The 27,793-nt window shown below is 41.0% G+C and overlaps 2 protein-coding genes and 1 long non-coding RNA gene across 6 annotated transcripts in view; 1 reads left to right on the top strand and 2 right to left on the bottom strand.

Annotated features, from left to right (window-relative positions):
• pnocb (prepronociceptin b) overlaps nucleotides 1–7,119 on the bottom strand; it is a 30,789-nt gene extending 23,670 nt beyond the window's left edge. The window contains exon 1 of one of the 2 annotated variants that reach the window (XM_031295479.2): nucleotides 6,961–7,119. The gene's annotated coding sequence lies outside the window, so the exon portion shown is untranslated. Of the gene's footprint in view, nucleotides 1–2,195; nucleotides 2,346–6,960 lie in introns of those variants that run through there. The other variant, XM_031295478.2, reaches the window with a different exon arrangement.
• A 1,997-nt stretch (nucleotides 7,120–9,116) lies between these two features.
• Nucleotides 9,117–19,928, top strand: si:ch211-63o20.7 (uncharacterized protein LOC566836 homolog). Of its 3 annotated transcripts, none has more exons than XM_036005485.1 (4): nucleotides 9,117–9,343; nucleotides 9,963–10,710; nucleotides 12,882–13,107; nucleotides 18,868–19,928. In XM_036005485.1, exons 2-4 carry the CDS (start codon nucleotides 9,982–9,984, stop codon nucleotides 19,110–19,112), a joined length of 1,200 nt encoding a protein of 399 aa, XP_035861378.1. In that variant the 5' UTR covers nucleotides 9,117–9,343; nucleotides 9,963–9,981; the 3' UTR covers nucleotides 19,113–19,928. The 3 variants fall into 3 exon arrangements, with proteins under 3 accessions (XP_035861378.1, XP_031151337.1, XP_035861377.1); XM_031295477.2 differs by having other exon boundaries at nucleotides 9,118–9,343; nucleotides 9,951–10,710; XM_036005484.1 differs by lacking the exon at nucleotides 9,117–9,343 and adding an exon at nucleotides 9,429–9,535 and having other exon boundaries at nucleotides 9,951–10,710.
• Nucleotides 17,088–18,860, bottom strand: LOC116046998. Its single transcript, XR_004104283.2, has 3 exons — nucleotides 18,696–18,860; nucleotides 18,367–18,371; nucleotides 17,088–17,193 (listed from the first exon to the last, which is right to left on the bottom strand). It is a non-coding gene; the product is annotated as an uncharacterized LOC116046998 (long non-coding RNA).
• Nucleotides 19,929–27,793: the final 7,865 nt, after the last annotated feature.

The raw sequence follows: 27,793 nt of genomic DNA, 5'->3' as shown, positions 1-27,793 counted from the left end.
CACATCCATACAGGGATAGTAGTGTACAGCTGTTAAAACATAATAAAATATATATGACACACTGGTATCGGATCAGTACTCTGTATCAAGTTCAGGTATTGGACCATCTCTACTCAGAATCAGAAAGGGGTTTATTGCCACAGTAAGTTTGCCTTGGTGAATGGTGCATACATACACAAAAAAGCATAAGAGAAAGGAGGCTGAATGGGTTGAGTGCAGAATGCAAAGAATATATATACTGTAGTATGTGCAATGGGCAGATATACTGTATAGTGTAGGATGCAGGTTAGATTTAAGATTCGTTGTTCAAATATCTATGTGGTAGCATCTGTCCCTATCAAATAAACATGACATTAAAACCAAATGAGGATAAAAAAAGTGAATTAACAATGTCCGAAAACTTTAATTGTCAAGGAAAACACAGGGTTTTAACACAACAGGGACATTACGCCCCTAATGATGCACTCAGTCCTGCAGTGTTACTTCCCACCAGCCCTCAGACTGTATAACTGAAATTCTGCAGAGTGTTAGGCAGCTGACATGGTGTCATCATTGATATGGTTGCTGTGAAGCTGCGTTGACACCTGCACTAATCCATTGGACATGGAGCCAGGGGAAAGCAATCTAAGCACGGCCAGACAAGCTCCCTATACTTTTTTATCAAGGTGACGACACCGAAGCTGAAAAAAAAAAGTGATGAACTGCAAAATACTTGTGCATGGGAGGAGGGTAACAGATACAGGAGGGAGGGGTACGTGGAAACTTTGCCGTTCTTCTTCCTGAGTAGAGCATTCTCTGATCACGAAGAGGATTTGTATTATGTAAAACACTACAAGCACTCTTAATGAATATTGACACGGAGGCCTCAAACACTGTTGACAAATCCTGTCAACATTGTAATCAGTTCAATCTTAGCGTAGGCAGCAGAAATGCTAAAAGCTTTTTTCTTTTTAGCTGATTAGAGGGAGAATGCTCATGATGTACTGGCAAACGCAAGCAACCAAGACAGAATAAATAAACTGCAAATGAAATCAGGCCATTCCTTGCCAACAATGTCAGGTATGATTAGATTAAACCAATTTTAAATGTATAACAAATACAGAAACGGATTAACAAAAAATTTGATTTGTTTTTATGGATCCTCCATGATTATTTTCAACCAAATATTGAGGGGACTCTCAGGTATATGAATGTAGAATTTTTTTTCAATGGAAAATGCCTAAAAGCCAAAGCACATTTTTCAACAAAATGAATACGAAAAACAAACCTAAACAGACCTAAATACATTATTCTGAGCCTGACATACCTGTGAACTACTGTATCCGACTGTAAACACGTTCCATTCTTTATCAAACATTTCCCCCTGTGTGAAGTCATTTATCTGTGAATGGCACATTAACCACCCGTCTGCGCCAGGATCGTCTTTGCTGATAATGGAAAAAAAGATTACGCACGTTCATTACCATTGCCATTAAAATTATCATTATCACGCACTTTAGCATAATAACAACGTTCAGCTGATTCACTTCTCCAGCCTTCCACCCCCCCTACATTTGTAAGCTACATTTTATAATGATTTTTAACTGTTTTCTGTATTATAGTTTATATTATATGATATATTTTTATACACTCTACCTTTGTACCCCTTAGCCCAATACAAAGTGCAGCAGAGTAACTCACTGTGTTCTCAACACGATCTGGGACTCGTTAATGAAGTAATAATCAGGTGCGATGTGGGTACTACTGACGCTGACTGTGCTACCTTTAGAGCCGCAGGGAGACAATCAGTGTGATGGAAAAAAAAAAAAAAAAAAAAAAAAAAAATGATTACGGCAGGTGAGGAGGCTTGTTAACAGGATCACCTCGGAGGTCCAAAACCCAAATTACAAAAAGCCAGAAACAGACAAAGCAGAAACGACAGACTCAATAAAAAAAAAAAAATAATAATAGTAATTAAAGGGAATGAAAGAGGGAGAATCCTAACAGTGGTTGCCCTTAAACAACAATAATCCCACCGGGACGTGTTAGCCGGTGGTTTGTGCACACACGCGACAACTAATCCTTTTTCTAATTAACTCATCTATAAACAAGTGCCTTTTTCTCAGCTCTTAGTATTCACTTAACTGCACAATCTCTGCACACAGGTAGGCTCACACTCGTACTGAAAACGAAGTCACACTTGAGGACTTCCTTACCTGTTTTCTGTGACGTAAAGATATTTGCTCAGAGTCCTCCTTTCCGTGGCTACAGGAGAGTTTTTTTTTTTTTTTTGGTGGCTCGGCTCGTATCCTTTGGCTAAGGGTGTTCAACAACTGAATGCATGCCTCCTCTGAGGCTTCTTATAATGGCACACCCCTTCCCTCCTGGCTCAACCCTCCAGTTCTCCCCCCCCTGCCCCCCTCCTCCCTCCCTTCCCCTGCATATCACCATTCACATCACCCTAGGGGAGGGCTAGAAAGAAGGGGTGGATTCCCCCTATTCTGTTACGCACAAACCCCCGGACAGACACCCAACCCTGTGACCCGCGCTGACGTAGGAGGCATCGCCTACGCCACCAGTTCCCGTCTTCATTGAGCCAAGTAATGGGGCTCTAAAAATATGCATCATCCACCGTGAGATTGATGCAGAATTCCTATGTCTAAAGATGTCCATAAAAACCCACAACCCTCGACGCCAACCTGCTGCCAAGGTCAGGGAGACAATAGCATATCCAATCGGATGTTTTTACCTCAGAAATTCAAGTGAAGTTAAAAAAAAAAGCAGCGCCATGGAGATGATCACCGGTCGATAGGGTTGTTTGTGCTGGGTCAGAGGGAAAAAAAAACAAGTCTTTTTTTTTGTTGGTGGTAATGGCGCACCTGAATAGGAGACTTTGTTCTATCTTTTGTGAACGAAAGAATGAACAACGTAGAGAGCGTGGCTGAGTATGCAGACAGCCTGGGTCTGCAGATAGGAGGTTAGAATGAGTCATGCAGGAGATTTGGGGACGGAAAAAAAGACCTGTCCCAAGGTCCCGAGAGCTTTTCTCTGTAACACATGTTGAGTGTTCGGTTTAGATGATGATGTCAACCAGAAGAATAACAATTATGATGAAACAAACAGGATAGACAGCAACGTAATTCATATCTTAATAATAACAACGTATCAAATGACAGCATGAAAACAATGTGAGTAGCTTGTATTGATGAACCTACAAAGAAGTATCCCGTGAAGGTGCAGCTCCTCTCTGCTTTACGAAGCTTTATAGCAAGTTCCAGCTCATTGTTTAGCTGTCCGGCCCACAAACTTTACTGTTCTGATTCACTCTCACCACTCTCATAGTGTTGTTTTTTAGCCGCAGCAGGCAGCTTTTTTCAGTGAAAAAGCTCTGAGGCTGATGAGAATGTCATTGATTACAAGTATTTTTTTCACAAGCCAAGGTATTGAACAATTTCACCCAGGAGACCAGAGTTTGTGTCCCGTGTGACACCAATGTAGACTGGGTAAACCCAGACCGATCTGCCGGCGATTTGATTTCGCCCTGCAGCTCAAGGCTGGAAACCTGATCATTTTTCTATCCTGCTTCCGTTACAAATCTGTGGGGACCAATCACAAACTGGCTTATCCACCTAGCGTGCTATTGGCAGGTTTAACACGATGACGATAGAGAAGCGACGGCAAGCAGGTTTTTGTTTACATTCAACATAGCGGCCACCGAAGCGCAGCAACCCGTTGATGCCGCTGTCGCTGCTGTTTTAAAAGATTTCTTAAAGGCAAGTTTTCTCTGAAAACGGAACAATTCCTACAAAAGAAGGATGATACCAACCGGCTTTGGTAAAAGCCTAATTTACCAGCTAGCCCCGCTGGTGGCCAAAAGAATGGAGCTCAGCTCAAACCCTGTTGTTGCGGTCGTGTCACAGTTGGTTGCGCTGATTGGTTGAAGGACTATCCAACTGCGTACAGAGTAATTTGAACTATGCCCGTTGATCACGCTTCTTGTGCAGTAGAAAATACAGAGCAGACTCCCCAGACTAATGTTCAATCTTAAAAGATTGAGCTTGGTCTGGTGATAGCCAGACTAACACCAATGTCAACGTGGAGTTGTTTTTTTTAAAGTTACATAAGTCAACTTTCTTACGTAACGTTCTTTACGTTCAAGTTCTTAACGCCTCTAAACACCCACACAGGTGATTTAAGTTATTGTGGCTGATTAGACTCTGCTCAGGTTGAAGGTGGGTCAGAGCATAGATGGGAATTTATTAGGTCACAAATCTTTTCTACCAATAACAATGATAAAGGTGTCATTTGTCCCGCCCTAACAGGGGCAACAAAGCTAACAAGAGGTTTAGGAAGATGTCAATCAATCAGTCTTTTTACACACCCACACAGTCCTGGGAAGAGGTCTAATCAGCTAGTTTAAATGAAAACACCTGTGTGGGTGTTCAGGGCCTTTAATTGACACCAAAAACATATTTTAACCCATACCATGATATTATACTTAAATAGTTTTGTTGCCTAAACCTAACCACATTCATTTTGTTTAAATTCACAATGGAAGTTCCAGAGCGTTAAAAAGTGACGCCAAGGGGTCCAGACTCCAGACCATGCAAACATCGACCGTTACCATATGACTGGATGATAACGGCCTTCTGAACCTACCAGTAGGTGTAGCAGGCCCCTTCTGACCCAAATCTATGAGGCTGACAAACACTGATGTAGCCCATTCTATTGGAGTGATAACATTCGAAATGGGTGAAAGTTAAGGGATCACCAAAGATATTAGCAAAGTTTTCCTGAGGGGGACATACATTACATGGCAATCCATCATATATAGTTAGTTGTCAAGTCATTTGACTCAAAACCACAAACATCTACCTCATGGTGGTGCTAGAGAACAAGCCAGGGCATCATCAAAGTCATTAGGCTACATTGGCTGAAAGCCATGGATGTCTGTGCAATTTCTGTTGCCTATCCATCTAGTAGATGGAGAGATATTTCACTGGATAAGTGAGAATTACCGCTGGTGGCACTTGAGTCAGAGAATCACTATTAGGATTCATCCTCGGGGGACCGTGAATGTCTGCTCAACATGGCAATTCATCCAATAATTGTTGAGGTATTTCAGTCTGGACTGTTGCTTCCGCCAGATGTCCCTCATTTCGGCCAGATGTCTGTTACCTTCCGCTCTCTTTGTGTTGCCGTTCTAAACTCTGGTAGATTTGTGAGGACTATGGTTAACTGCTCTTCAGATCTCTACAGGGTAAATCCAGACAGCTAGCTAGACTCTCTGTCCAATCTGAGTTTGCTGTTGCACGACTTAAACAACTTTTAAACGTACACATGTTCCACCAAAACAAGTTCCTTCCCGAGGCTATTTTGCAGCGGCTCCGTTGCTCTGTCCAGCGCTTAGGCGACGCCCAAGAAGATTGGTTGGTGATTGGTTTAAAGAAATGCCAATACACCAGCGCACGTTTTTCTCCCATCTCGGAATGCTGTGTGGACTAGCCAGACCCTCCTCCGCAGCGCTGTGGAGGAAGGTCTGGCAATGTGAGACTAGCTCAGTAGCAATTGATTGTTAGTACATGTGATGGAAATATAAGGATTATGTATCTGATAATAACAACCTCAGCCTCAGCAAAAACCCTTATTTTTTGGTCTTTAAGTTACACTTCAAATTCAATTCCCTCCTCGTCGTGAGCTGCCATTAACCTTTTGCTCGCTGTAAAAGTGTGAATGCTGGCCCTGAACCTGTGTGTGTGAGGTCTGATAATGATGGATGAATTGGGTACATAGACAGAGCCCTAGGCGCGGCAGAGATAAGGAGCCTAGAAGAACAAGCAGCTGTTGTGAGGCCTGTCTGTCATTGATATCGCTGTTATCCACTGGCTGTCCAGTGTACATAAACACTTCCTCCGGTGGCCAAAAGGCAGTGATTACCTCCATGATGGAAAAGGTCAAAACATCACATTCAAACCTCGTAAATCCATTTGGTATGGATAATATGTCCGTTTTGCTGTAGATATCATGAGCATTAAGCCAGTGAAATCCTATATTGTCTCAGAATTTGGGGTAATCAAATATTGTTTTTTTCCAATTTATGAAAACGATTGGGTATACAGTATGAGGTTACATCAGACACTAGCAAGTATGTTTGTTTTCTCACGTATGGCCTTTAGGTTTTGTCACAGGTTGCTGTTTTGTTACTGTTGTTGAGGTTTTTGTCATTTATATGACGTGTAAAATAAACCCAAGTATCAATTTGAAGGGAGAATATTATTATTTCCACAGATAATCTTAAAAAAAAAAAAACCTAGTTCTGGCATGGAGTAGAGCCTAAGCCATTTCAGTGTTGAAAAAAACGCCGGTGTTGTCTAAGACTGAAGCTTTCATCATTCACTAATTCTCCACGAGGATTACAAACGCAAATAATCCGTCTATAGAAATGTGTAATTGGTTTCCATACATGACAGCATTAAAGCTGAAGAAGGTTCATAATAAAAATGTATGGATTTTTTTATCAACGGAAACATGATAAATAATTATTATTATCAGCACTTCAATCTATTCTCCCTTTACCATGAATCAAAGAATGATGAATAAAATGCTTTAAACCTTTTTTTAGGTATTGCAAATGTGTTTTATATGCACTATTTTTTATATTTTTTTTTAAATCTGAGAGAATGATAGCCGACATAAAAGCAGAACTTATTATGCAATCAGTATAAATGTATTATCTGTCCCAAGACAGTTCCCTATAATGAACTTGATTTGCCAATAAAGAGACATAAGCACTTAGCAGTATTTTCCTAAAGTTGCACATATATACCACTTTCTTTTGGGTTTAATGGCTCCAACACCAAGTTATACTTTGACTTTCTACACAAACAACAATTTAGGAGATTTCTTTAGAGCCCAAAGTGGTTCCGAGGATGAAAAAAAGCGCTGAGTGATCTGGCTGGTGGGCTCCCTGCCAAAACTGACCATTATTCAGATCATATCCGCCGTTCATGTTGAAGTCCTGGACTCCTCTCCATCTCATGCAGCTGATTTTTTACCGTCCTCCTCCACAATGAAACCCAATGATGTGAAACCAGAAGAGAGTGTGGGGGGGGGGTTTCTCTGCCGAGGTTTATGGCAGCTCTGGGCTTTTCACCTGTCAAGGCACAAGTGACTGTTATTAACAGCAGGGCCGAAAATGAATTTCCCTCAGGAAAAAGAATTGCATTTCCATCCCAAAAGCCGCTTAAATTTTTTTTGCATTGGAGAAGAATTACGCCTCTGCTCGGAAAATCTGCAGTGTAAACTGAAAACAACTTTACAAAGTTTTATTTCAGAGTGTAAGCATTCGGTGAGACATACAGCAGTATTTCATGTGTTTGTATATATCGATGCTATTGCACAACTCCCTTCAGATATTTCCTTTTCATTGCCAGCTAGTTGCCAGTTACAAAGGGGCATCTGAAAGCAGAAAAGCACTTTCTTTCTCATAGAAATAATGTAATCTAAGGACATGGGGTTTACACAACAAAGACACGAGGATGCGGGCAGACAATGTGACAGTCTCTTCAGTGAAAAGCTGGCTTACTGAGGAAGAAAATAATCATTTTGTAAAAGAGTGACTGCTGTGAAATTGAGTACGGGATGCTGAGAAGATGTTTACTCTCTTTGTGTGGGGAGTGCGGGATAGACCTCAGGATTAAATGCAAGGGTTTTGACCTCAATCAAAGGAAATAATTACTGTTGCCCCTCCTGCTGGTGGACTCCATAATTAGCGAGCAACGCCCCCACAGACGCACAATTAGTCTGAAAACAGAGGTGATTAAAACTATAATTCTTATTGGACTTGTTAACATCTTTTTGGGGTGCCTGGACTGCCTTATTGAATTTGTCGGGAAATCCAATTCTGGCACCTTTGAGTGGTTTCCACGAAACATTTCCTAATAAATTCTCCAGGCAGAATGCACTCTATATATTATGTCCAATGTCTGCATCCAGATATCTGTCAAAGCAAGTGAAATAATAGAATAGAGGGCATTTGCTTCAAGATAAAAACAAGTCAAGTGTGACTGACTCCATCTTCTTTAGCTAATAAAGAGTATTCATGATTGGCATCACTGATAAAAGCTATGGATCACAAGCACTCACACAGGCAGGCACGCGCGTGCACGCACACACACACACATGCACACACGCACACACACACACACACACTTCAAAGCTATTTTCTTTCAGTGTGCTTCAGTGCAATGAATCACCATGTTTCCTATTATATTCTCTCTGAAGAACAAACACACATACACACACACACACACACACACACACACACACACACACACACACACACACACACACACCAATGCTGTTATCTGTCATCACCACGGTTGCCGCTCCTCCACCAAAAAGCAGTCTGATGCAGCACCCACTCATTGTGTGTGTGTGTGTGTGTGTGTGTGTGTGTATATATATAGGTAGGTGTGTGTGTGTGTGTGTGTGTGTGTTTTGTTCAGGTCTTTTGTGATTAAATGGGACCGCAGCAATGAGGGAAGTTTGGTGTTTTTGCACTTCCCGTGCTTTTTTTGTCAAATTCAATGACTTGATTACAAAGCTGTCCCAGCTCATAATAGAGTACATATTCAGGTAATCACTTTAGTAAGGCATTCTCAGCACTTTTTTTTATACTAAATGCTTCTCAGTACTGAAAACTGAGGACCCACTGAAGCATAGATTTTAGTCTAATGTGTCCTGAACTGTGAATCTACCAAAATAGACTTTTTCTCTCTGAGCAAAGTAGCCTAATGTGCCTACAGTAGCCTACACTTCTGACAAACATTGCAGCTGGAAAACTGCGTCCTTTAGCATTGTATTTTCTAGCTAATATCGCTTTATTGTGTTAAGTATATTGTCATGCCTTAATATAAATGTTTCAATGACTATTTTCATTCTGTCTGAAATCAATAGTCCGTTTCCATACCTTTAAAAATCATTAACCCAGCTGACAATTTGGTTGATGCTAGAATGGATGGTCCGGAGGGACAGGGGAAGGCATGACCCGCCCTTCTCTGCCTTTGATTGGCGGCTTGGACAATTCGAAATCTGCTGTCAACCAACCAACCAATCACAACACGCGGATGAGTTTCCGTAGCCAATCATAATGCACGTACAGACAGAGCGGGACGCTCTGAATTTTGACAAGGAAGTGTAACATTTGTGTTGTTGTTCTGTTCTAGTTTAGCTATCTCAGTGGTTGATTATCAGTAAATTATCCAAATTCGTGGAATATGGTGCGAGACGGTTTGTCAATCAAGTAGCTAGATTGCAGATTCAAATCGATTCATTGCTGGTAATGTAAGCTGAAGTCTTGTGGGTAAGTTTGAAATCAAAATAACGAGAGCTCATTTGAAGGTAGAGCTTTGTGTGTCGCTTCCCTTTCAAACCGACGTTAACTTTAAGAATAACGTTAGTGTGGCTTAAAATACATTCATGGTGGCTACAGACAGCGCCATGTTAAACGTATTCAGTCACTTACTTTTTATGGTCTCGAGGCCACTTAGAAAATGTAAGTCATTTATAGTAACTTAGCTATGTCTATGTATTGTTAACTTCAACTTGAAAAAACAACAACAGGAAGCTAGCTAAGTTATTTGGGGAGTAAAAAACGTTAGCTGTAGCACATAATGTTAGCTAGCTACGTCAGTTGATAACGTTAGTTGTGAAGTGTAATGTTAGCGTTAGGAATACCAGCTGCGTTAAATTAACCTTTATCATCTGTAGCTTTAATTTTGGTGGCTCCCGTCATTACGTAGCTAAGTTAAACTTAAAAAGCAGTCAGGTAAGGTGCTGTAACGTTCTCTAGCTAAACTTTTGTCAGCTATTTCACGGTTAACGCCCGACTCATTTAGCTAACGGTTTTGTACATTAACGCTACGTGTAATTTATTATCATACTAACCTTAGTTATTTTATTTTTCTTAGCACTTGCGTTAGTCTCCATTCCCTGTGAGAGATGGAGGAGCTCTACACTTTAGAGAGGGAGGTAGGACGAGGCAGCTATGGTGTTGTCTTTGAGGGCCATATGGCCAAAACAGGACAGAGGGTGGCTATCAAGCGGCTGCCCTGCAGCAACCCGGAGAGCATTGAACTCTACCTGCAAGAGCTGTGGGCCATGAGAGCCACTGCCAAGAACCATGCCAATGTCATTGCGCTCCACAGCTGCCTGCTGCAGACTGGGCCAAGGAGCCTGAAGCCCCTAAAACCAGGGAAACTGCCTCCACGTCTAGTTGAGAGCGTGCTGAAAGGCACTATAGTCGGAGCACCACAAAGTCAGGAAAGGAATGACACCCAGCGGGGGACCAACTCTGTCTCAAGACTTCAGGACAGGACCAACACTGTTCAGGCCAAGCCCAAGCTCCAGGACAAGACTAAATCAAATGCATGTGATTCTACAACCCCACAAAGGCCTCAAAACAGAGCCAGGAAGAGACCGGCCCAGACGGAGGAAGAGCAGCCGGGACCCCTGCGTTGCTTGGCCCTGTGGCTAGTGATGGAGTACTGTGATGGGGGCGACTTGAATCAGTATCTGCTCTCCAGGCCACCCGACTCCCAGCGTAACCACAGCGTGGTGCGACAGCTCTGCAGTGCTCTGGCCTTCCTGCATAGTCTGGGGATCACCCACCGAGACCTGAAGCCTGACAATGTGCTGGTCTGTGTGACGCCAAGAGGCCCTGTTGTCAAGGTAGCTAGATTGTTATGACATGACAAAGGTTACACCAGATCAAGTGGCATTCTCCTATAGCAGGGGTGACCTAAGGGCCACACTGGAAATGAGAATCACAATAAGGGCCAGACATGTATAGTTTACTGACATGCTTTTATTTAACCGAAAAAGTGAAATATCTTTGGCTGTATTGTTGCATGTCTCGTATAGCTTTCTCCCATACAGTTTGGTTGACATAGAACCCTAAAAAAGTCAGCAAAAAAGTTTCTTAGCGATCACAGAATTTAGCAAATCGTGAAAAATTACATTTTTTAAAAGCAGGCTCCCACACAGCTGACTCACAACAACCTGTTTCACAGCCTGAATATTGTTGTGGGAATTTCTGAGGCTCAAAGTCAGCAAATCTGCCAAAATCTGTTTCCTGACTTTTTTGTTATGGTGCACAACTACTCGGGCCAAAAACTGTTGTGAACCTAAATTGATATGCGTGCTGGATCAAAATTTGCGAGGGGCCGGATTTGGCCCCCGGGCCTTGAGTTTGACACGTGTGTCCTAGAGTAAGTACACAACTTTTGGGAAAACTAACACTGTTCAAATTTGAAAGCATTGTAGTACCTAATTGTTTTTTTGTTTTTTTTTGCCTTCAGACAGTTTTTGGTTTTCACTGTAGCAGTCAACTTGAGACATAATAAACAATATAACAAAAAGCAACATGAAAGAATTATTGAAAAAAAAAAATGCTGTCCTTGCCCTGGTGTACCAAAACAATTGAAGTACAAAATATTATACAACGTTACCACAGGTGCTTTAAAGGGCTAAATGACAATAAAAATACACCATATACAGTGCTGCTCATGAGTATAGGAACCCCTGCTAAAGTTGACTAAAAAGAGGAATAAAAAAATAATCTTTTGGAAATTGATCGTAATGCCTTAATTGAAAAAATTAGGATAAATCCGACCTTTGAGAACACCAATTTTCTTTGTGAATGAATAATGTATCATAAATAAATAAATGTTCTTCCTTAAAATACAGGGGGACATACGTATAGACACCCCTATGTTAAATTCCCATAGAGGCAGGCAGATGTTTATTTTTAAAGGCCAGTTATTTCATGGATCCAGGTTACTATGCATCCTGATAAAGTTCCCTTGGCCTTTGGAATTAAAATAGCCCCACATCATCACATACCGTTCACCATACCTAGAGACTGGCATGGTTTTATTTCAGTTAGCCTAATAGCTGGTTTGATTTGCATTGAGAGATGATTTTATGGAAAGTACCCCATGCCAATCTCTAGGTATGGTGAAGGGTATGTGATGATGTGGGGCTATTTTAATTCCAAAGGCCAAGGGAACTTTATCAGGATGCATAGTATCCTGGATCCTGGATTTTTTTTTAGCTTTTAGCAGGGGTTCCTATACTCATGAGCAGCACTGTATATCTACCCTCCCAAGCCTTTATCTTAGATAAAGAGCTTATGAAGGCTGACTTGCATTTATGTATTTTTTTTTTTTTTATATGATTTAGCGCTCTAAATACAGGAGGATTTTTAGTCTCCAGTCCACAAGTGCCTTTACTTGAAATTTTATATTGAAATCACAACATGAGGCCCAGTTTTTTCCTGTTCAAGTGGAATTTTGGTGATGGTGCACATACAGTAGTCTGTCAATTAATTTGGTCCATAAAATTACAGTAAAAAAATAATTAAAAAAAGAAGCAAGTTTACATATTCAAATGTGTTGTTTTGTTAGACCAACAGTCTAAAATCCAAATATATTCAGTTTACTATCATTAAAGACAAAGAAAACCTGCAAATATTCACATTTGAGGAGCTGGAATCGAAAAATAATTTACATTTTTATTTAAAATGATTAAAGTGCTGATCAAAAATAGTGATTGAGTCTCTGTCGATGGACTAATTGATAAATCACTGATCGTTTCAGGTCTACTGAGTTAACTTCCACTTACTGCCCTCCTCTACAAATCTCTACATGGCTTTTTTCAAAAGGGGGAAAATAAAGCATCGGGTATCAGGACATTACTATTTTACTCTTTTAGAGTCTAGAGATTTCTCTCTCTAGAGACAGAAAAGATTCTAGAGTCGTACATTAGTGGAAAAAAAGCCTTGTGCCAGCACAAAGCACACTGTACTTCTTATTCAATGAGTCTGCCTGTCGTACCTGTAGGTGGCAGACTTTGGTCTGAGCAAGATGAGTGAAGGTCTGCTGGACGGGGATCTGACCAGGCAGCACTTCTCCTCCACCTGTGGCTCTGACTTCTACATGGCTCCAGAGGTGTGGGGGGGGCTGACCTACTCGGCCCAGGCAGACATCTTCTCCCTGGGTGTGATGTTCTGGGCGGTCTTGGAGAGAATCACCTTTCTGGAGGAAGGGGCCCCGCAAGAACAACTGGGTAAGTGTACAGTGGAGAGTCAACGGAAAAGACTAGAGAGAAAGAGATTGAGCTGAATTGTTGGGTCTCTGTAAATTATAGCGTGTGGCCTAGGCCTACTCTATCTGTAAAGTGTCCTGAGAGAACTCCAGTAATTATGTGACACTATAAATAAAATTGAATTGAGAAAGAGACATCAACATGTAAATATATGGGGGAAAAAAACCTCTAAAATTTGACTTAGTGAAACCTGCAGAAACTCTGATCCAGATTTAGTCCGAAATCCTCATGTATATGGGACAGTGTTAACATGCTGGGTAACCCATCAGCACAGGCGTGTCATGTTGTGTGTGTGTCCCCCCCCCTCAGCAGTGGGAGCACTCGGTTGAAAAGGTCGAGTGTGTGTGGTCCGGCAGGTTGATGACGCATCACCCTGAACCGAGTTTGACTTAATTAACTGGCACATATTAAAAAATGTCACATACTATACATCATACATTCATCCACCCTGGGTGGCACAGTCATAAATCTAAATGGCAAAGTGATGGATGATTTATGCTATGTACATTTTGATGTGGATTATAGTAGCTCTATTTCTTCTAATACAAGCGGACAGTGTGTAATTAAGCCTTTCCTGCTCCAAACGTGCTGTTGTTGGAAGCACTTGAGATACCAGTTTCCTTCATATTCATTTCATATTTTCTTCATCTTCTTACCCACCTTTGGGTCTAGAGATGCACCGATTGCAATTTTTCTTGGCCGATTTATTTATTTATTTATTTATTTATTTTTTAAAGTCTGACCTGCAGATTTTTCTTCTATCCTGTAATTAACATTATACAAAAACGTTTTTTTAACTTTTCTTTTATGGAAAATAAAATGTGATGTTCATAATAAAACAGACTGTAGAAAAAAAATCTTTCGCCAAACAATCACAAACTCACTACATCGTATATGTAAAAAAAAAAAAATCTACAAAGAGAGGGAGAAGACCAAACAAAGTGTTTACGTATTTATAAGCTATAGAAACACCCTCATCCAGAGAGAAAGAGTGAGAGAGACGCTCAAACTATATCCATATTAAAGATAAGAATAGGAGAAAATATTTTCATTCAAGTATAGCTGTGCAGAACAGCATTCAGACTTTAATGTCCTATTTTTGTCAGAACCCCTGTGTGGCCGTAGGATGATGAAGCGTCTTAATGGACACGGGGGCCCGGTTCCGCTCTGCGCTCCGCTGTCAGAGAGTAACGAAATGGCCGTTATACAGATGTCTCATTTTATTCACAAAAAAAATATAAATGGCTGGATTTGAAGGCAGGGAGATATGAACCATTATCCCCAGGTTTAGTGTCTGAGAACCTCCCTGAGTCATTGATACTCCATTAGGCTGAATTAAATGGTTCCGATTGGAGGGGGGGGGGGTAGGAAGGCAAAGTGGAATTTAGCAGCCCTGATCACAATCCTCTTTGTCAGTGAGGAAATGGGGAGAGGCAGCTGGAGGCTTTTCACAGTCAGATAAAATGGTCCATTATTTTACTTTATCCTCTCTCAAGACCCACACACCCCCACAGTTATGTGGCTAGGCAGGGGAGCGGAGAGAGCAAAGTCAAGGAGCAAGACACATCCTCTAGTGTTTGTCCTTCTCGAAGCCCAGCACCGGTTGACTTTTTGCTCAGTCGGGTTGGGAAATCGTTGCTGGTAGGCCCGTAACAATTATTACATGACAGGGTTTTTCCTGCATAGAGGAAGTTTTTAGCCAGCACCAAAATGACAAGAATTGAGAATAAAAATAGCAATTCCAATCCTCTCTAAATGTGTTTTAAGAGCAATTTACCAAAACAACCTATTGAACAAGCAGAACATAAACTTGAATATGAGAGCTAATCTCAGTTTTATCTCCAGAGTCAGAAATAACAGGGAAATGCATAGATTTCTGTCAAATAAGGTAACACAGACTCATTGCATTTACTGTATGCGGACAGATCATGCATACAGTAAATGTGCCCCAAAAAAAAGGCCCATTCTGAGCCAGGAAAAACCCTGCATGATTGTCTAATTGTCTAATATTTTTTTTTTTTTTCCTCCGTAATTGCGGTTTCTTTGTTTAACCAAAATGAATTGCTAACATTAGCTAAGATCCAAAGAGGTATGACAGTTGATGGTATTTGTTGATTTTGTTTAGATTATTGGTCGGACTGTTGAGTTGTTGGCACTTAACCCCTATACACGTAGACTGGGTAAACCCAGTCCGATCTGCCGGCCATTTGATTTCGCCCTGCAGCTCAGGCTGGAAACCTGTACGTTTATCTAGCTTCCGTTACAATTTTGCGGGGGACCAATCACAAACTGGCTTATCCACCTGGTGCGCTATTGGCGGGTTTAACACGATGACGATAGAGAAGCGACCAAGCAGCTTCTTGTTTACGTTCAACATGACGGCCACTGAAGCGCAGCGACTCGTTGATGCCGCTGTCGCTGCTACGTCACCCGGATCGTTGGTCTGATTGGTTGAAGGACTATCCAATTGCGTACAGTTGCGTTCAATCTTAAAAAATTGAGCTTGGTCTGGTGATAGCCAGACTACTATACACGTTCATAGCAACAAAAATGACAAGGGGGGGGGGGATACAGTTTAGAAATTTTTATTTATAATAAAGAGGCGTTGTTTTCATTAAAGGCTGTGTATTTGTGTCATTATTATCTGGGTCACATAACGGTGATATATAACCACAAGATGTATCCAGGGATTCATTAAAAGAAAATACTTGACTTGGAAGAGACAATTATATTGTTAATCGCAATTATTTCTGGGACAATTCATTGTACAGCAAAATATTGAGCTCTGATTGCTGGCCTCACAGGCGACTGCACCTGACTATAGACTTGACCATAGACTGAGTGTTCAGTGTTGAGCATCAGGGGAAGAAGACTTGCGTGACAGATGTTACTACTAACAATGCTATTAATTATATTATATATATATATATAATTATTAATGCTAATAATAATAATAATAATAATAATAATAATAATAATAATAATAATAATAATAATAATATTTTATTTATGGGTGCCTTTCATAGCACTCGAGGACACCTTACAGTTAAAATAAGCAAAAATACAGTTTAAAAAGGCAAATATAATTAAATTAAAACAAACACATTTAAAAGACTGAGATAGAAAATTAAAAGAAAGCAACCTATCCGTGATGTTGATGGAGAGTGGAGTCATGTGGAGTAGGCTTTTCGGAATAGGTGGATTTCGAGGGAGGTTTTAAAGCGACACCAAAGCACTTTTCCTCTCCGGTCCCCCTACAGGTTGGAAGCGGAATTGTTTTTTCATCATTGTTTTTACATTAACCCTTATGTCTCATTCCAACTACAGATCCGCTACCCGATCTGGCAAACTTGCATAGTGCGGTTGTAGCCGATAGAGGGCCGCAAAGCCAATGCAGAAGTGCCGTTCACCCTGTTACGAGTTGATGAACCACTGAAACGATTTTGGAAAAATTATTTTAAGGTACAAAAGAATCTTTGGTGTTGCTTTAAAGGTGGGTAGAGACTCTATGGTACGGATGGATAGTGGGAGGGAGTTCCAAAGGCGAGGGGCAGAATGACTGAAGGCTCTAAACCCCACAATACATTTTTAGTCCCTAGAAAACTATTTAAAAAAAAAAAAAAATAAAAAAAAAGACTACAAGAAACCATGAGATCAGGTAACAATATGCATTTTAATTAGTTTCCCAGATAATCCTCTTTAATTTATTTGGGTTGCAACTAATGATTTTCTTCTACTCCTTCCTCTTCTCCTCATTTCTTCAATTAATCATTTAGCCTAGAAAGTGTCAAATAAAGACAAAGGACCAATTCAAAGTACAGCTTAAAAGTTTTGTCTTCCTTAATTATTCTGATCCGCAGCCAAAACCCTGAATTATTAATGTCATAATGGTATGAAAGAAAGAAGTGGAAGCTCGTCTTAGTACAACTTCTGAGGTCTTATCAGCAAGATTGATTAAAAACCGTGTGCAGGCATTTTAAGGCTTGTCCTCCCGCCTCTAACGAGTGCAACAACCCCAAAAAAAATTTGCGGTTTACCAATTCCATACTACATACTAACTCTATACAGACAGGGAGACAGCAAAATGCTTCCCCAAAAATGTAATAGTCATCTGTTGTTTTCTGATGTGTTCTTGGAGCCGTTTCAAAAACTGCCACAGTTTGTTGTAAACGCACAATACGCCATTTTCTGCAGCTGGGGCTCTCTCAGTCAAAACAATAACAAAAGACAGTCAGTTTCTCTCGGTTAGGACTTCAGTGTTCACTGTACAGGAGGTTTTTACCGGGAGCCAAATTATCCGCAGAGGTCACCTACTCGCCACAACAAACGGACCAGGTGATGGGAACCGCTAAAATCACAGATTAAAGCAGTTTCCTGTTTAAGATCAGTGTTTCTCCGACACCGTCTGGCTCGTCGGTGGAGGGGCTGAAGCTGCATCTGCTCAGCTTGTTTCCCTGATAGCTTTAGATCCAGGCGTCTGATAACTAAAATCCTCATCCGGTTGAACTATATAGTTAAAAAATTACTAAATTCTGATCAGTGTATCATAAAAATGTGTCTTGAAACTGGATAAAAAGTCATTTTATGACAGCTTCTGGCAGATAACCACAACACCGACACATGGGGGATACAACCCCATGGACAGGCGACCAAATGACACAGACTGCGTGCATGATCACGGAAGGCTTGTATCACGTGGACGCGCCGACAGTTTTGTTGTCATTACTTAGAATTCCTCATGGGGGCGACAGAAACTATACACACTATAGCTTTAAGTAAGTTTCCTTTTGATTATTACTAAGTAAAAGGCTTGTTGTTAGCAATAAATCCTCGTCGACATCGGAGCGGTCTGTGGCTGTCAGCCGGTGGTCTCAACACAACGCAGAGACCGATCTAGTATCAGCAGATATCAAAAGTGTTAACAGGGTTGTTATTAACTATACGAAGAGGAGGGAACCCCCTGTTACATCTGACAATATTTAACAAACGTTGGACTCATCATGAGCATGACCAAATGATCTAATGTTGGATTACTTCGACCGAATGATGAGTGTAATACATTGCATTATAGTCAAGTGAAGTTTATTGTCAATTCTGCAATATGTGCCAGACATACAGAGCAATTGAAAATATGTTTCTCTCTCTGCAATAAGGGCACGTACAACAAGTATAATAAAAAAAAATATATATATATATATATATATATTATACTTGTTGTACGTGCCCTTATTGCAGCTTTGTATTCCTTGTAGCTCTTAAAAATCACTGAAACACTTTTATTTCATAGCCATACCAATATATACAGTATATATATATATATATATATATATATATATATATATATATATATATATATATATATATATATATATACATATATATATATATATATATAATATATATATATATATATATATATAATATATATATATATATATATATATATATATACAAAGTTGTTGTGATGACACAAAGGGCCTCCAGTATTTTTTAAAGAATCTTTTAAATTCCCAGGTCAAACGCTCTCTTCTTTGTCCTTCAAAAAGCACTTGAGCTCTGTTGGCAATTCCTAGAAATACGTCACACCAGTATGGCACTCGACTGCTTGCAAATACAAAGTGTGGCCCACGATCGCTGACACGAAGGGGGCTCCCTGCAGTCTCTGTTGCTGCTGTCCGCCAGGAACCTTAACCGCGTCTTCCCCGGTGTTTCCTCGTTTAGGTGCCTACGTGTGCAAGGGTCGCTCCGGCTGGCTGATGCCGCTGGGGGAAGCTTTGTGGGAGAACGCCGACCTCCAGCTGTGTATCCCTATGAAGTTTAAGAGGGCGCCCCCGCTGCCACCCCCGCCCGGCCCAGCCATGTGCGCCCTGCTTTTAGACATGCTCGCCTCAAACCCGGACGCTCGGCCCCCGGCAGACCAGCTGGAGGCCCGAGTGCGCTCTGCTCTGGAAGAGGACTCCCGCTGACCGAGTGCACTTAACGGACCATAATGGGTACAACCACCTCCAGCCTGCTACATGGAAATATTGAGTAGCAGTCAGTGGACCCCCTGACTGCAGCACTCCCTACATGTGTAAGCAATAGCCACTTTGCTGCCGCAGGGAAGTGGGGATAGCATATGTGTATGATTATACAGGATTGCAGGTGCTTTTCGTGTCACTGAAACAGATGCTCCTTTTCTAAGCTGCGTAGGAAACCACATAAAGGGAAAATAGAAATCAAGAGGCCCATTACAGCCCGTCTGTACTGCAGACAAAACACGCAATGATATTCAAACAACTCCATATAAAGATCTAGTGGGACTCACTCAAGCTGTATTTGATGTAAACGCCATGCTGTTGCTTGGGCCTTGAATGCTTGACATAGAAAATCAATTTTAGTGTGTACGTATGGCTGAAATGAAATGCTAGGGATTACCCGCTGCTACTGTGTTTTGGGTCCATTATCTCAGCTTCATGTCGGGTGTTAATTTTGACTTGATTTTGCGGATTACTTTGAGCTTTTTACTTGTTGAAAAATGTAGCTAACGTTGACAAACTTTGTGATTATTATCTTACCCAAATCTTTCCACCACACATTGGTGTAGCACAGATGTTACAGTTCAATGGGCTTCCATACGTCTTAAATATGTAAAGTGAGTGATCATACATAAACATTTGTAATGTGTCCAGTGCAGTAGTTTGGTTATAAATACTATCTTTGTGACACTATACAAGTCTTAATTGTTGTTAATACTCTGTCATCAGCAGGTGTCAATAAAATGCTATGGTGATTCTCAGGTCGTAGTTTGTGGTGTTATAAATTAAAACTTTTAAAAAGTTTTTTTCATTATTCTTTGTGTATTGCATACATACATGACTTTGCCAGTTGTTTCTTGTTGTTGGTTACATAAAGTTGTAACAAAACGCTTCATGAAATTAACATGTTTGAAACCAACATGGTCACGATACTCCTCGTTCTATTTCTTGTTTTCCCCCCTTTTTAAATAAGAAAATATTTATAAAAATACGTTTAAAAAAATAAAATGAGAAAGCACTTATTCCTACATACATAGATAAATAGGTAGAAAAGAAGGGAATAAAAAAAAATATAAACTCCGCAAAAAAAGAAACGCCCCTTTTTCAGGACACTGTATTTTAAAAATACTTTTGTAAAAATCAATAACTTTAGAGATCTTCATTGTAAAGGGTTCAAACAATGTTTGTTCAATGAACCATAAACAATTAATGAACATGCACCTGTTGAACGGTCGAAAAGACAATAACAGCTTGCAGGCGGTAGGCAATTAAGGTCACAGTTAAAAGAAAATTAGGAACGTAAAGAGACCTTTCTACTGACTCTGAAAAACACCAAAAGAAAGCCGCCCAGGGTCCCTGCTAATCTGCGTGAATGGTGCAAGGAGGCATAAGGACAGCAGATGTTGCCAGGGCAATACATCGCAATGTCCCTACTGTGAGACGCCTAAGACGGCGCTACAGGGAGACAGGAAGCACAGCTGATCGTCCTCGCAGTGGCAGACCACGTGTAACAACACCTGCATAGGATCGGTACATCCGAATATCACACTGACAGGTACAGGATGGCGACAACAACCGCAAGAACTGGCCAGTCTGGTGCAGTACATGAGGAGGAGATGCACTGCAGTACTTAATGCAGCTGGTGGCCACACCAGATACTGAGGGCTACTTTTGATTTTGACCCCCCCCCCTTTGTTCAGGGACACATTATTCCATTCCTGTTAGTCACATGTCTGTGAAAATTGTTCAGTTTATGTCTTAGTTGTTAAATCTGTTAATGTTAATGCAAATATTTGCATATGTTAAGTTTGCCTAAAATATGAAAGCATTTGAAAGTGACAGGACGTTTCTCTTTTTTGCTTAGTATATATGCACATATACAGTTGTGTTCAAAATAATAGCAGTGTGATTTAAAATGCTCAAAATCCTTAGAATAGCTTTTAATTCCATAATATCATTGCATTGGGAACACTGCACATTCAATTCCAAATCAAAACATGACCAAAATTGATCAAGTTTGTGTTATACCTTTACAGAAAGTGAAGAAAAAGGAATATTAGGGTGTTCAAAAAAATAGCAGTATTTGCATTTTTCTTTACAAACTCAAACATTTACTGTATGAACTGAAACATGTCTCAAGGGTTTGCTTTACTTTGAATCACTGCACTAATATTTAGTTTCATAACTGATATTTCTGAGAACTGCTGAGGTTTTGCCTCAGAAACAGCATTTTTGATGTCACCCCACAAGTTCTTTGGGATTGAGGTCTGGGGATTGGGCTGGTCACTCCATAACATCAATCTTGTTCATCTGGAACCAAGACTTTGCTTGCTTATGGCGCTTTTCCATTACATGGTACCAGCTCGACTCGCCTCAACTCGCCTTTTTTGGTTTTCCATTACGAAAAAAGTACCTGGTACCTGCTAACGTACCTTTTTTAGTACCTCCTCAGTCGAGGTTCCAAGCGAGCTGAGGCGAGCCGAAAAGGTGACGTGAAAGTGACAGACGGGGGTGTCCTGAACAAACCCACTATTTTTAAACAGTTTAGCCAGCTGTGTTTTTTTGCTGCCTCCAGCTTAATTTGAAACAAAATGTGTCTTCTGGCAACACACACCTTCGACGTTCTGTGTGTGTGTCGCGTTAGGTCACGGCCGTTTACTGCGGCGCCGCTTGTTTTACAGTTCTGCGGAGGCTCCGGCAGAGCTTTCGGCGTAGCCTAACTACACACACACATGGCCGGCTCGACGCACACACCAGCGCACAAGTATAAACATCAGGCCACTTTTACATAGGCTACACAGGCTACGGCGAAAGCTCTGCGTGGAGCCTCCACAGAACTGTAAAACAAACTCAAGTGGCCTGATGTTTATACTTGTGCGCTGGTGTGTGCGTCGAGCCGGCATACGACCAGCCACGCTGAGGCGGTACTAAATTCTGCAATGGAAAACGGACGCACAGTGTGTCGAGTCGAGTCGAGGTGAGTCGAGCAGGTACCATGTAATGGAAAAATGCCATTACTGGTGTGTTTTGGGTCATTGTCTTGTTGAAAGACCCATTTCAAGGCAACATGACCTCTTCAAGTATTTTGATGTATTGAAACTGATCCATGATCCCTGGTATATGATAAATAGGCCCAACACCACAGTATGAGAAACATCCCCATAACATGATTTTTGCACCACCATGCTTTACTGTCTTCACAGTGTACTGTGGCTTGAATTCAGTGTATGGGGGTCATTGGACAAACTGTCTGCGGCCCCTAGACCCAAAAAGAACAATTTTGCTCTCATCAGTCCACAGAATGTTGCCCCATTTCTCCTTTGGCCAGTCAATGTGTCCTTTGGCAAATTTCAACCTATTCAGTACATGTCTTTTTTTCAGCAATGGGACTTTGCGGGGGCTTCTAGCTGATAGCTTTTGCTTCACATAGCCTTCTTCTGATCGTAACAGTACTCACAGGTAACTTTAAGTCTTCTTTGATTTTCCTGGAGCTGATCATTGGTTGAGCCTTTGCCATTTTGGCTATTCTTCGATCCATTCCAATGGTAGTTGACCGTTTATTCCCACGTCGTCCATGCTTTGGATGCCATTTCAAGGCATTTGAAATCATTTTGGCTGAGCAGCCTATCATTTTCTGCTCTTATATGTTTTCCCCTCTCCAATCAACTTTTGAATCAAAGTCTGCTGTTTTGCTGAGTATTTCAGTGTGAAATGGACTATAACCAGCATGCACACCATTTGCTTCCTTCCTTCCTTAAATATGGGCCATAACTGACACCTGTTTCTTCACAGAATCAATCACCTCACTAATTGAACACAACACTGCTACTATTTTGACCATGCCCCTTTCAATTACAGATTAAATTACACAGAATGAGCAGCATGCATGTCATGACTGTTGGGTCTGTTGGTTTTCTATGACTCTACAACACTTACTAGGAAATTATTTGCCATGTAGAAATATCACTTCTACCAAAAAAATTGATTTATGAGGTTAGTGATGTTGGACTGCTAATATTTTGAACACAACTGTATACATACCCAAACGTGCCCATATAATGGTACTTCGTCAATTTATACGCAGTTACCATGTTCTCATAAAAAGTTTTAAAACTACAAACTTCAAGCTTTACATGCAAATTAAAAAAATACGACTTGAACATTTTTAGTTTCTCTGTAAGCGTTTCTTATTTTGAAATATTTTCCTCATTACTTCACTGGTTAGCTTTGAGTCAGTGACATTTTAGAATGTTACTTAAAGTATAGAGGATTTTGAAAGTTGAGGCAAATAGTTTTGTGATCTCTGCAGCGAAAACTAAGCGGGCTAGCAGCATGAGGCTCACGTTGACTGAAGACCACTAATGTACCGTCTCCTCGCGAACAGGAAATTAAAGCCAGGCATTAGGGTTGTTGCTGATCATATCCATGCCGAGTCCACAGCATTTATTACTGGCCATCAGTCTTAGTCATCGACCGACCATATCTTAGATATAGACTACTTATTTAAAAAATGTTTTGCTCACATGCCTCAAAAAATGTGTTATAACAGTGTCCAGAGACCCTTTTTTCACACCTATTTTCTCATCTATCCTTGGCCCAGTTGTTGACAAGTAATCAGATTTTTAGATCGTATTAAATCTTAAAAAAAATGGGTTGCTCTAAAGAAAAAAATGATTCTGAAATCGTATTAGATAACGTCATCCAGTTTTGGTTTTGATCAGAATCAAACCTTCAGTATTTGTTCAAATCCTTTAGTAGGATTGGGATACAATTTTTTTTTGGATTATCCCGATTGCAGCAGAAGGGCGGATTCAGGGTGAATTTCAGAAGCAAAATGTAAGAACATTTTTAAATTGATCAACTAATACATTTGTTATTGTGTAGTATATATACATTTATCTATATTTTGCTATTAATGTGTTTAACCATTCAAGTGATAAAGCACATAAAGTAGACATTTACGTAGTCCCCAACAAACGTTGCCCCAAATAGCTGTCATTATCAAACAGAACTTATTCAATTTTACCTTTTTATTTATCACTTTCGACTCATTGATTGCTGATTGACTCACTACTTTTTATTGAGTGTGATGAGTGAATTACAATTTACACTCTGTTATGTTCGAAATCACTACACACAGGCCTAAAATCCAGACACACATGTTCAGGACTTATTCGTGCACAAATGGAGAGATGTCAGAGAGAGTGGGCTGCCAGTGCTCGAACAGCACCCTGAGCGTGTGTGTGTGTGTGTGTGTGTGTGTTGGGGGGGGGGGTGTCTTCCTCAAGAGCATCTTGGCAGTGCCCAGCAGGCGAACTGGCATCTCTCCAGCTACCAGTCCACACTCCGTACTGAGGCCCGTACGGGGACTTGAACCGTCGAACCTCCAGTTCCCAGTCCAACTCCCTACGGACTGAGCTGGCACATTTACAGAAATGTTGATTAATGTTAGAGCTGGGCAATATATCGATATCGTGATATGAGACTAGATATCGTCTTAGATTTTGGATATTGTAATATTGTTATATACTGTTGTCTTTTCCTGGTTTTAAAGGCTGCATTACAGTAAAGTGGTAATTTTCTGAACTTACCAGACTGTTGTTAACTGTTCTATTATTTGCCTTTACCCACCTAGTCATTATATCCACATTACTGATGATTATTTATCAAAAATCTCATTGTGTAAATATTTAGTGAAAGCACCCTACAATATTGCTGCGGTATCGATATCGAGGTATTTGGTCAACAATATTGTGATATTTGATTTTCTCCATATCGCCCAGCCCTAATTAATGTGCATTGTCCTAATCAAATAAACTTACAAACTTAAACTGAGCTACTGAGCCACCCTACCAATTGCATAAAAATAAAATAAAGTTGTTTTTTTTCGAACGCTAAAGCATGTAAACATGTTCAAGTAGAAATCCAAAATACAAGTATGAAGCTAAAAATGAGCATAATAGGTCCCCTTTAAAATGACGGTGGCTATTCTACCTGTTCTTTATATAGAGACAGAGCGCATTTAAGTCCCGCCCCCACCGGAGGAGAAAAGAACTCTCCGCTCTCCATTGACTTGTATTGCGTGAAGGTTTCCTCCTCGTCAATCCCGTCTGGTAGCAAACAACAGAAAAATGCCTAAAAGCTGCTGTGTGGTGATATTCACTACCAACAATGTAAAGAGCCCAGAACTTAAAGGAGAACTCTGGCCGATTTTTACCTGAATCGTGATCGCTAGATGGCTACGAGTACTGTCGATAGGAAAAAAAATGACTAAAATCGGCGCTAGCAAACTGGAGTTGCTGCAGCTATGGCCAGAGCTCCCAGTTAGCTAAAATGCCAGTTGTGGGGGCACATTTTAAAGAGTGCCTTTGTGCCTCTTAACAGACACAAAATGCAATTAAAATTTCTGTGCAACATGAACAGGGCCATTACGTGACAACACGATGCGTTTTCAACTCAGACATTGTGAAGAAACCGTTTAAATTCAAGTCACTTACTGCCGGTAGCTAGCTCGGCCTGCTAGCTAGCTCGGCCTGCTAGCTGCACAGATCCGTCCGGGATGAGGGGGTTCAGCCAGTTTTCGGTGATAATCATCACGCAGCAGTTCCGCTCATCCATTTTGTGTGCGATGGATCTAGCGTTGGTGAGTAGGAGGCTTGGCTGGCAGTGGAGGTATGTGTGGTAGTGTCCTTAGCCGGGCTAGCAAGCCTGAACGGCATCCTCCCTTCAGCTTTCCCCACCTTCGTCGCCTCCGGCTGCCGACAACAATCCACGGAGCGCCGGTGGTCTGGCTATGTCCTCCAGAGGACAGATCATGCCTTCGCGACGAAACATTGTAGTGTATTTCCCCCTCAAAAATAGGTAATGTAGTGGTTATGACCATATCAGTGACTGTGACTATGTTACTAGATGGAAACGGTCCAAATGATGCCTGTGGCTTGCACAGTAATAGTGTTACTGAAGGCTAGCTGCACACTGCTGTTTACCATTTCCTGCAACAACTGAATTCCCACGGGACTTCAGCGCGAGACTACAGCTAGCCTTCAGTAACGCACTCTAAAATATGCCCCCACAACTGGTATTTTAGCTAACTGGGAGCTCTGGCCATAGCTGCAGCAACTCCAGTTTGCTAGCGACGATTTTGGTCGTTTTTTTTTCCTGTCGACAGTACTCGTAGCCGTCTAGCGATCACGATTCAGGTAAAAATCAGCCGTTGTTCTCCTTTAAGTTTTTATAGGCTTCGACCCGACCAACTGAGCTTTTATGAAGACAAAAGTGGAAAGAGACGTGATAAATCAGCAGGTGGAATGGGAAGGCAGTGGAGAGCGTTGAGTTGTTTTGTTGATGTGCTCTGTCTCTGTCTCTATAACTATAGAAGCCTACGTTCTGATATTAGTCCCATTTGGACCAGTCTATTATCCAGATCTTGAAAAGTTTGTATCTGGATCAGCGTGATCCAATCCAGTAGTGCTTTTTTTTAAAAAAGGGCACAAAATAAAAAAATAGACATGGGATATCCATGTCTATCATTCTGATCCAGATTAAATGTTTTTGAACAACTGGGCCCCTGTGATAAGACCCTGAGCTCAGCAGTGTCTGTGATGTGGACGTCTAGATGGGACGAGAAGAGATTTAAGATGGAGAGGCTAACCTACCCTAACCTCTGTGCTCCCAGCTCGATGAGGTTGTCTTTGACACGTGTGTGATCTTTTCTGGTAAAGGTTGACTGCTCACGCTGCTCTGCCGGCCAGCCGTTAGCTCCGACAACCTTTGACCTCATTCTCAAGAGTCTTTACAGGAATTGTTTGAAAGTCTGTAAGGTTTAGGGTTGAATATGTTACAAGTATGGTGGGAAAATGTCTTAATACATATTCATGATTGGCATATTTGGGTCTTTTCCCGGTTTTAAAGACTGCATTACAGTAAAATGATGTCATTTTCTGACTTCACTAGACTGTTCTTGCTGTTCTATTAATTGCCTTTAACCACGTATTCATTATATCCACATTATTGATGATTATTTATCGTATTGTAATTGTGAAAATATTGTGTTAAAGCACCACTAGTCAACCCTACAACATCGTCGCAATATCGACATCGACGCATTTGGTGAACTGATTTTCTCTATCGCCCAGCCCCAGTCTGATTTGTTAGATTATGTAGGGTGGTTCATTTTTATAATACAACAATATAATACAATATTTGCAGTCCCGACTGTGTATTTCAAGAGTTCCTATAATCATTCCTCCTGTCAAAATTGGCTGTGAAGTTATGCCCTCTTGGCGTGACTATTTGTAAGAGATTGGTAACTAAATCAACAGTCCCCGTTTGGTGCAGCAGTGCATTCCTAAACTAGTGTGAGGCTTCAGCAGTCTGAGCTAGTCAAATCAATTATTTTCCAAGTTCTAGTCTTCAGTCCAAAAATCCCTGTTTTCTCGCTGAGCTACATGTGGGGATAGTGTAGAGTTTAGATTCTCTGCACGAGCCCGAACCGGACCCGATATTTTCCACCGCTATCCTCGGGCCGGGCCTGGCCCTTGATCAAGCATTTCTGTTTTTGTAATCATTACTTTATTAGCCTTATTCGGTGGGGAGCAAGCTATGCCTCTCCAGCTTCTCCCGTAGCTTTG

The sequence above is a fragment of the Sander lucioperca genome, chromosome 9, assembly GCF_008315115.2.
Source record: "Sander lucioperca isolate FBNREF2018 chromosome 9, SLUC_FBN_1.2, whole genome shotgun sequence".
Lineage (NCBI taxonomy): Eukaryota > Metazoa > Chordata > Actinopteri > Perciformes > Percidae > Sander > Sander lucioperca.
The sequence above is the reverse complement of the archived record's forward strand: the minus strand, read 5'-3'. Positions and strand labels throughout refer to the sequence as shown.

Coding starts and splice junctions, on each gene's coding strand:
- si:ch211-63o20.7 (XM_036005485.1), top strand. CDS start 9,982: ATGGAGGAGCTCTACACTTTAGAGAGGGAGGTAGGACGAGGCAGCTAT. Junction 10,711..12,881: donor CAAGAGGCCCTGTTGTCAAG/GTAGCTAGATTG, acceptor TCGTACCTGTAG/GTGGCAGACTTTGGTCTGAG. Junction 13,108..18,867: donor GGCCCCGCAAGAACAACTGG/GTAAGTGTACAG, acceptor TTCCTCGTTTAG/GTGCCTACGTGTGCAAGGGT.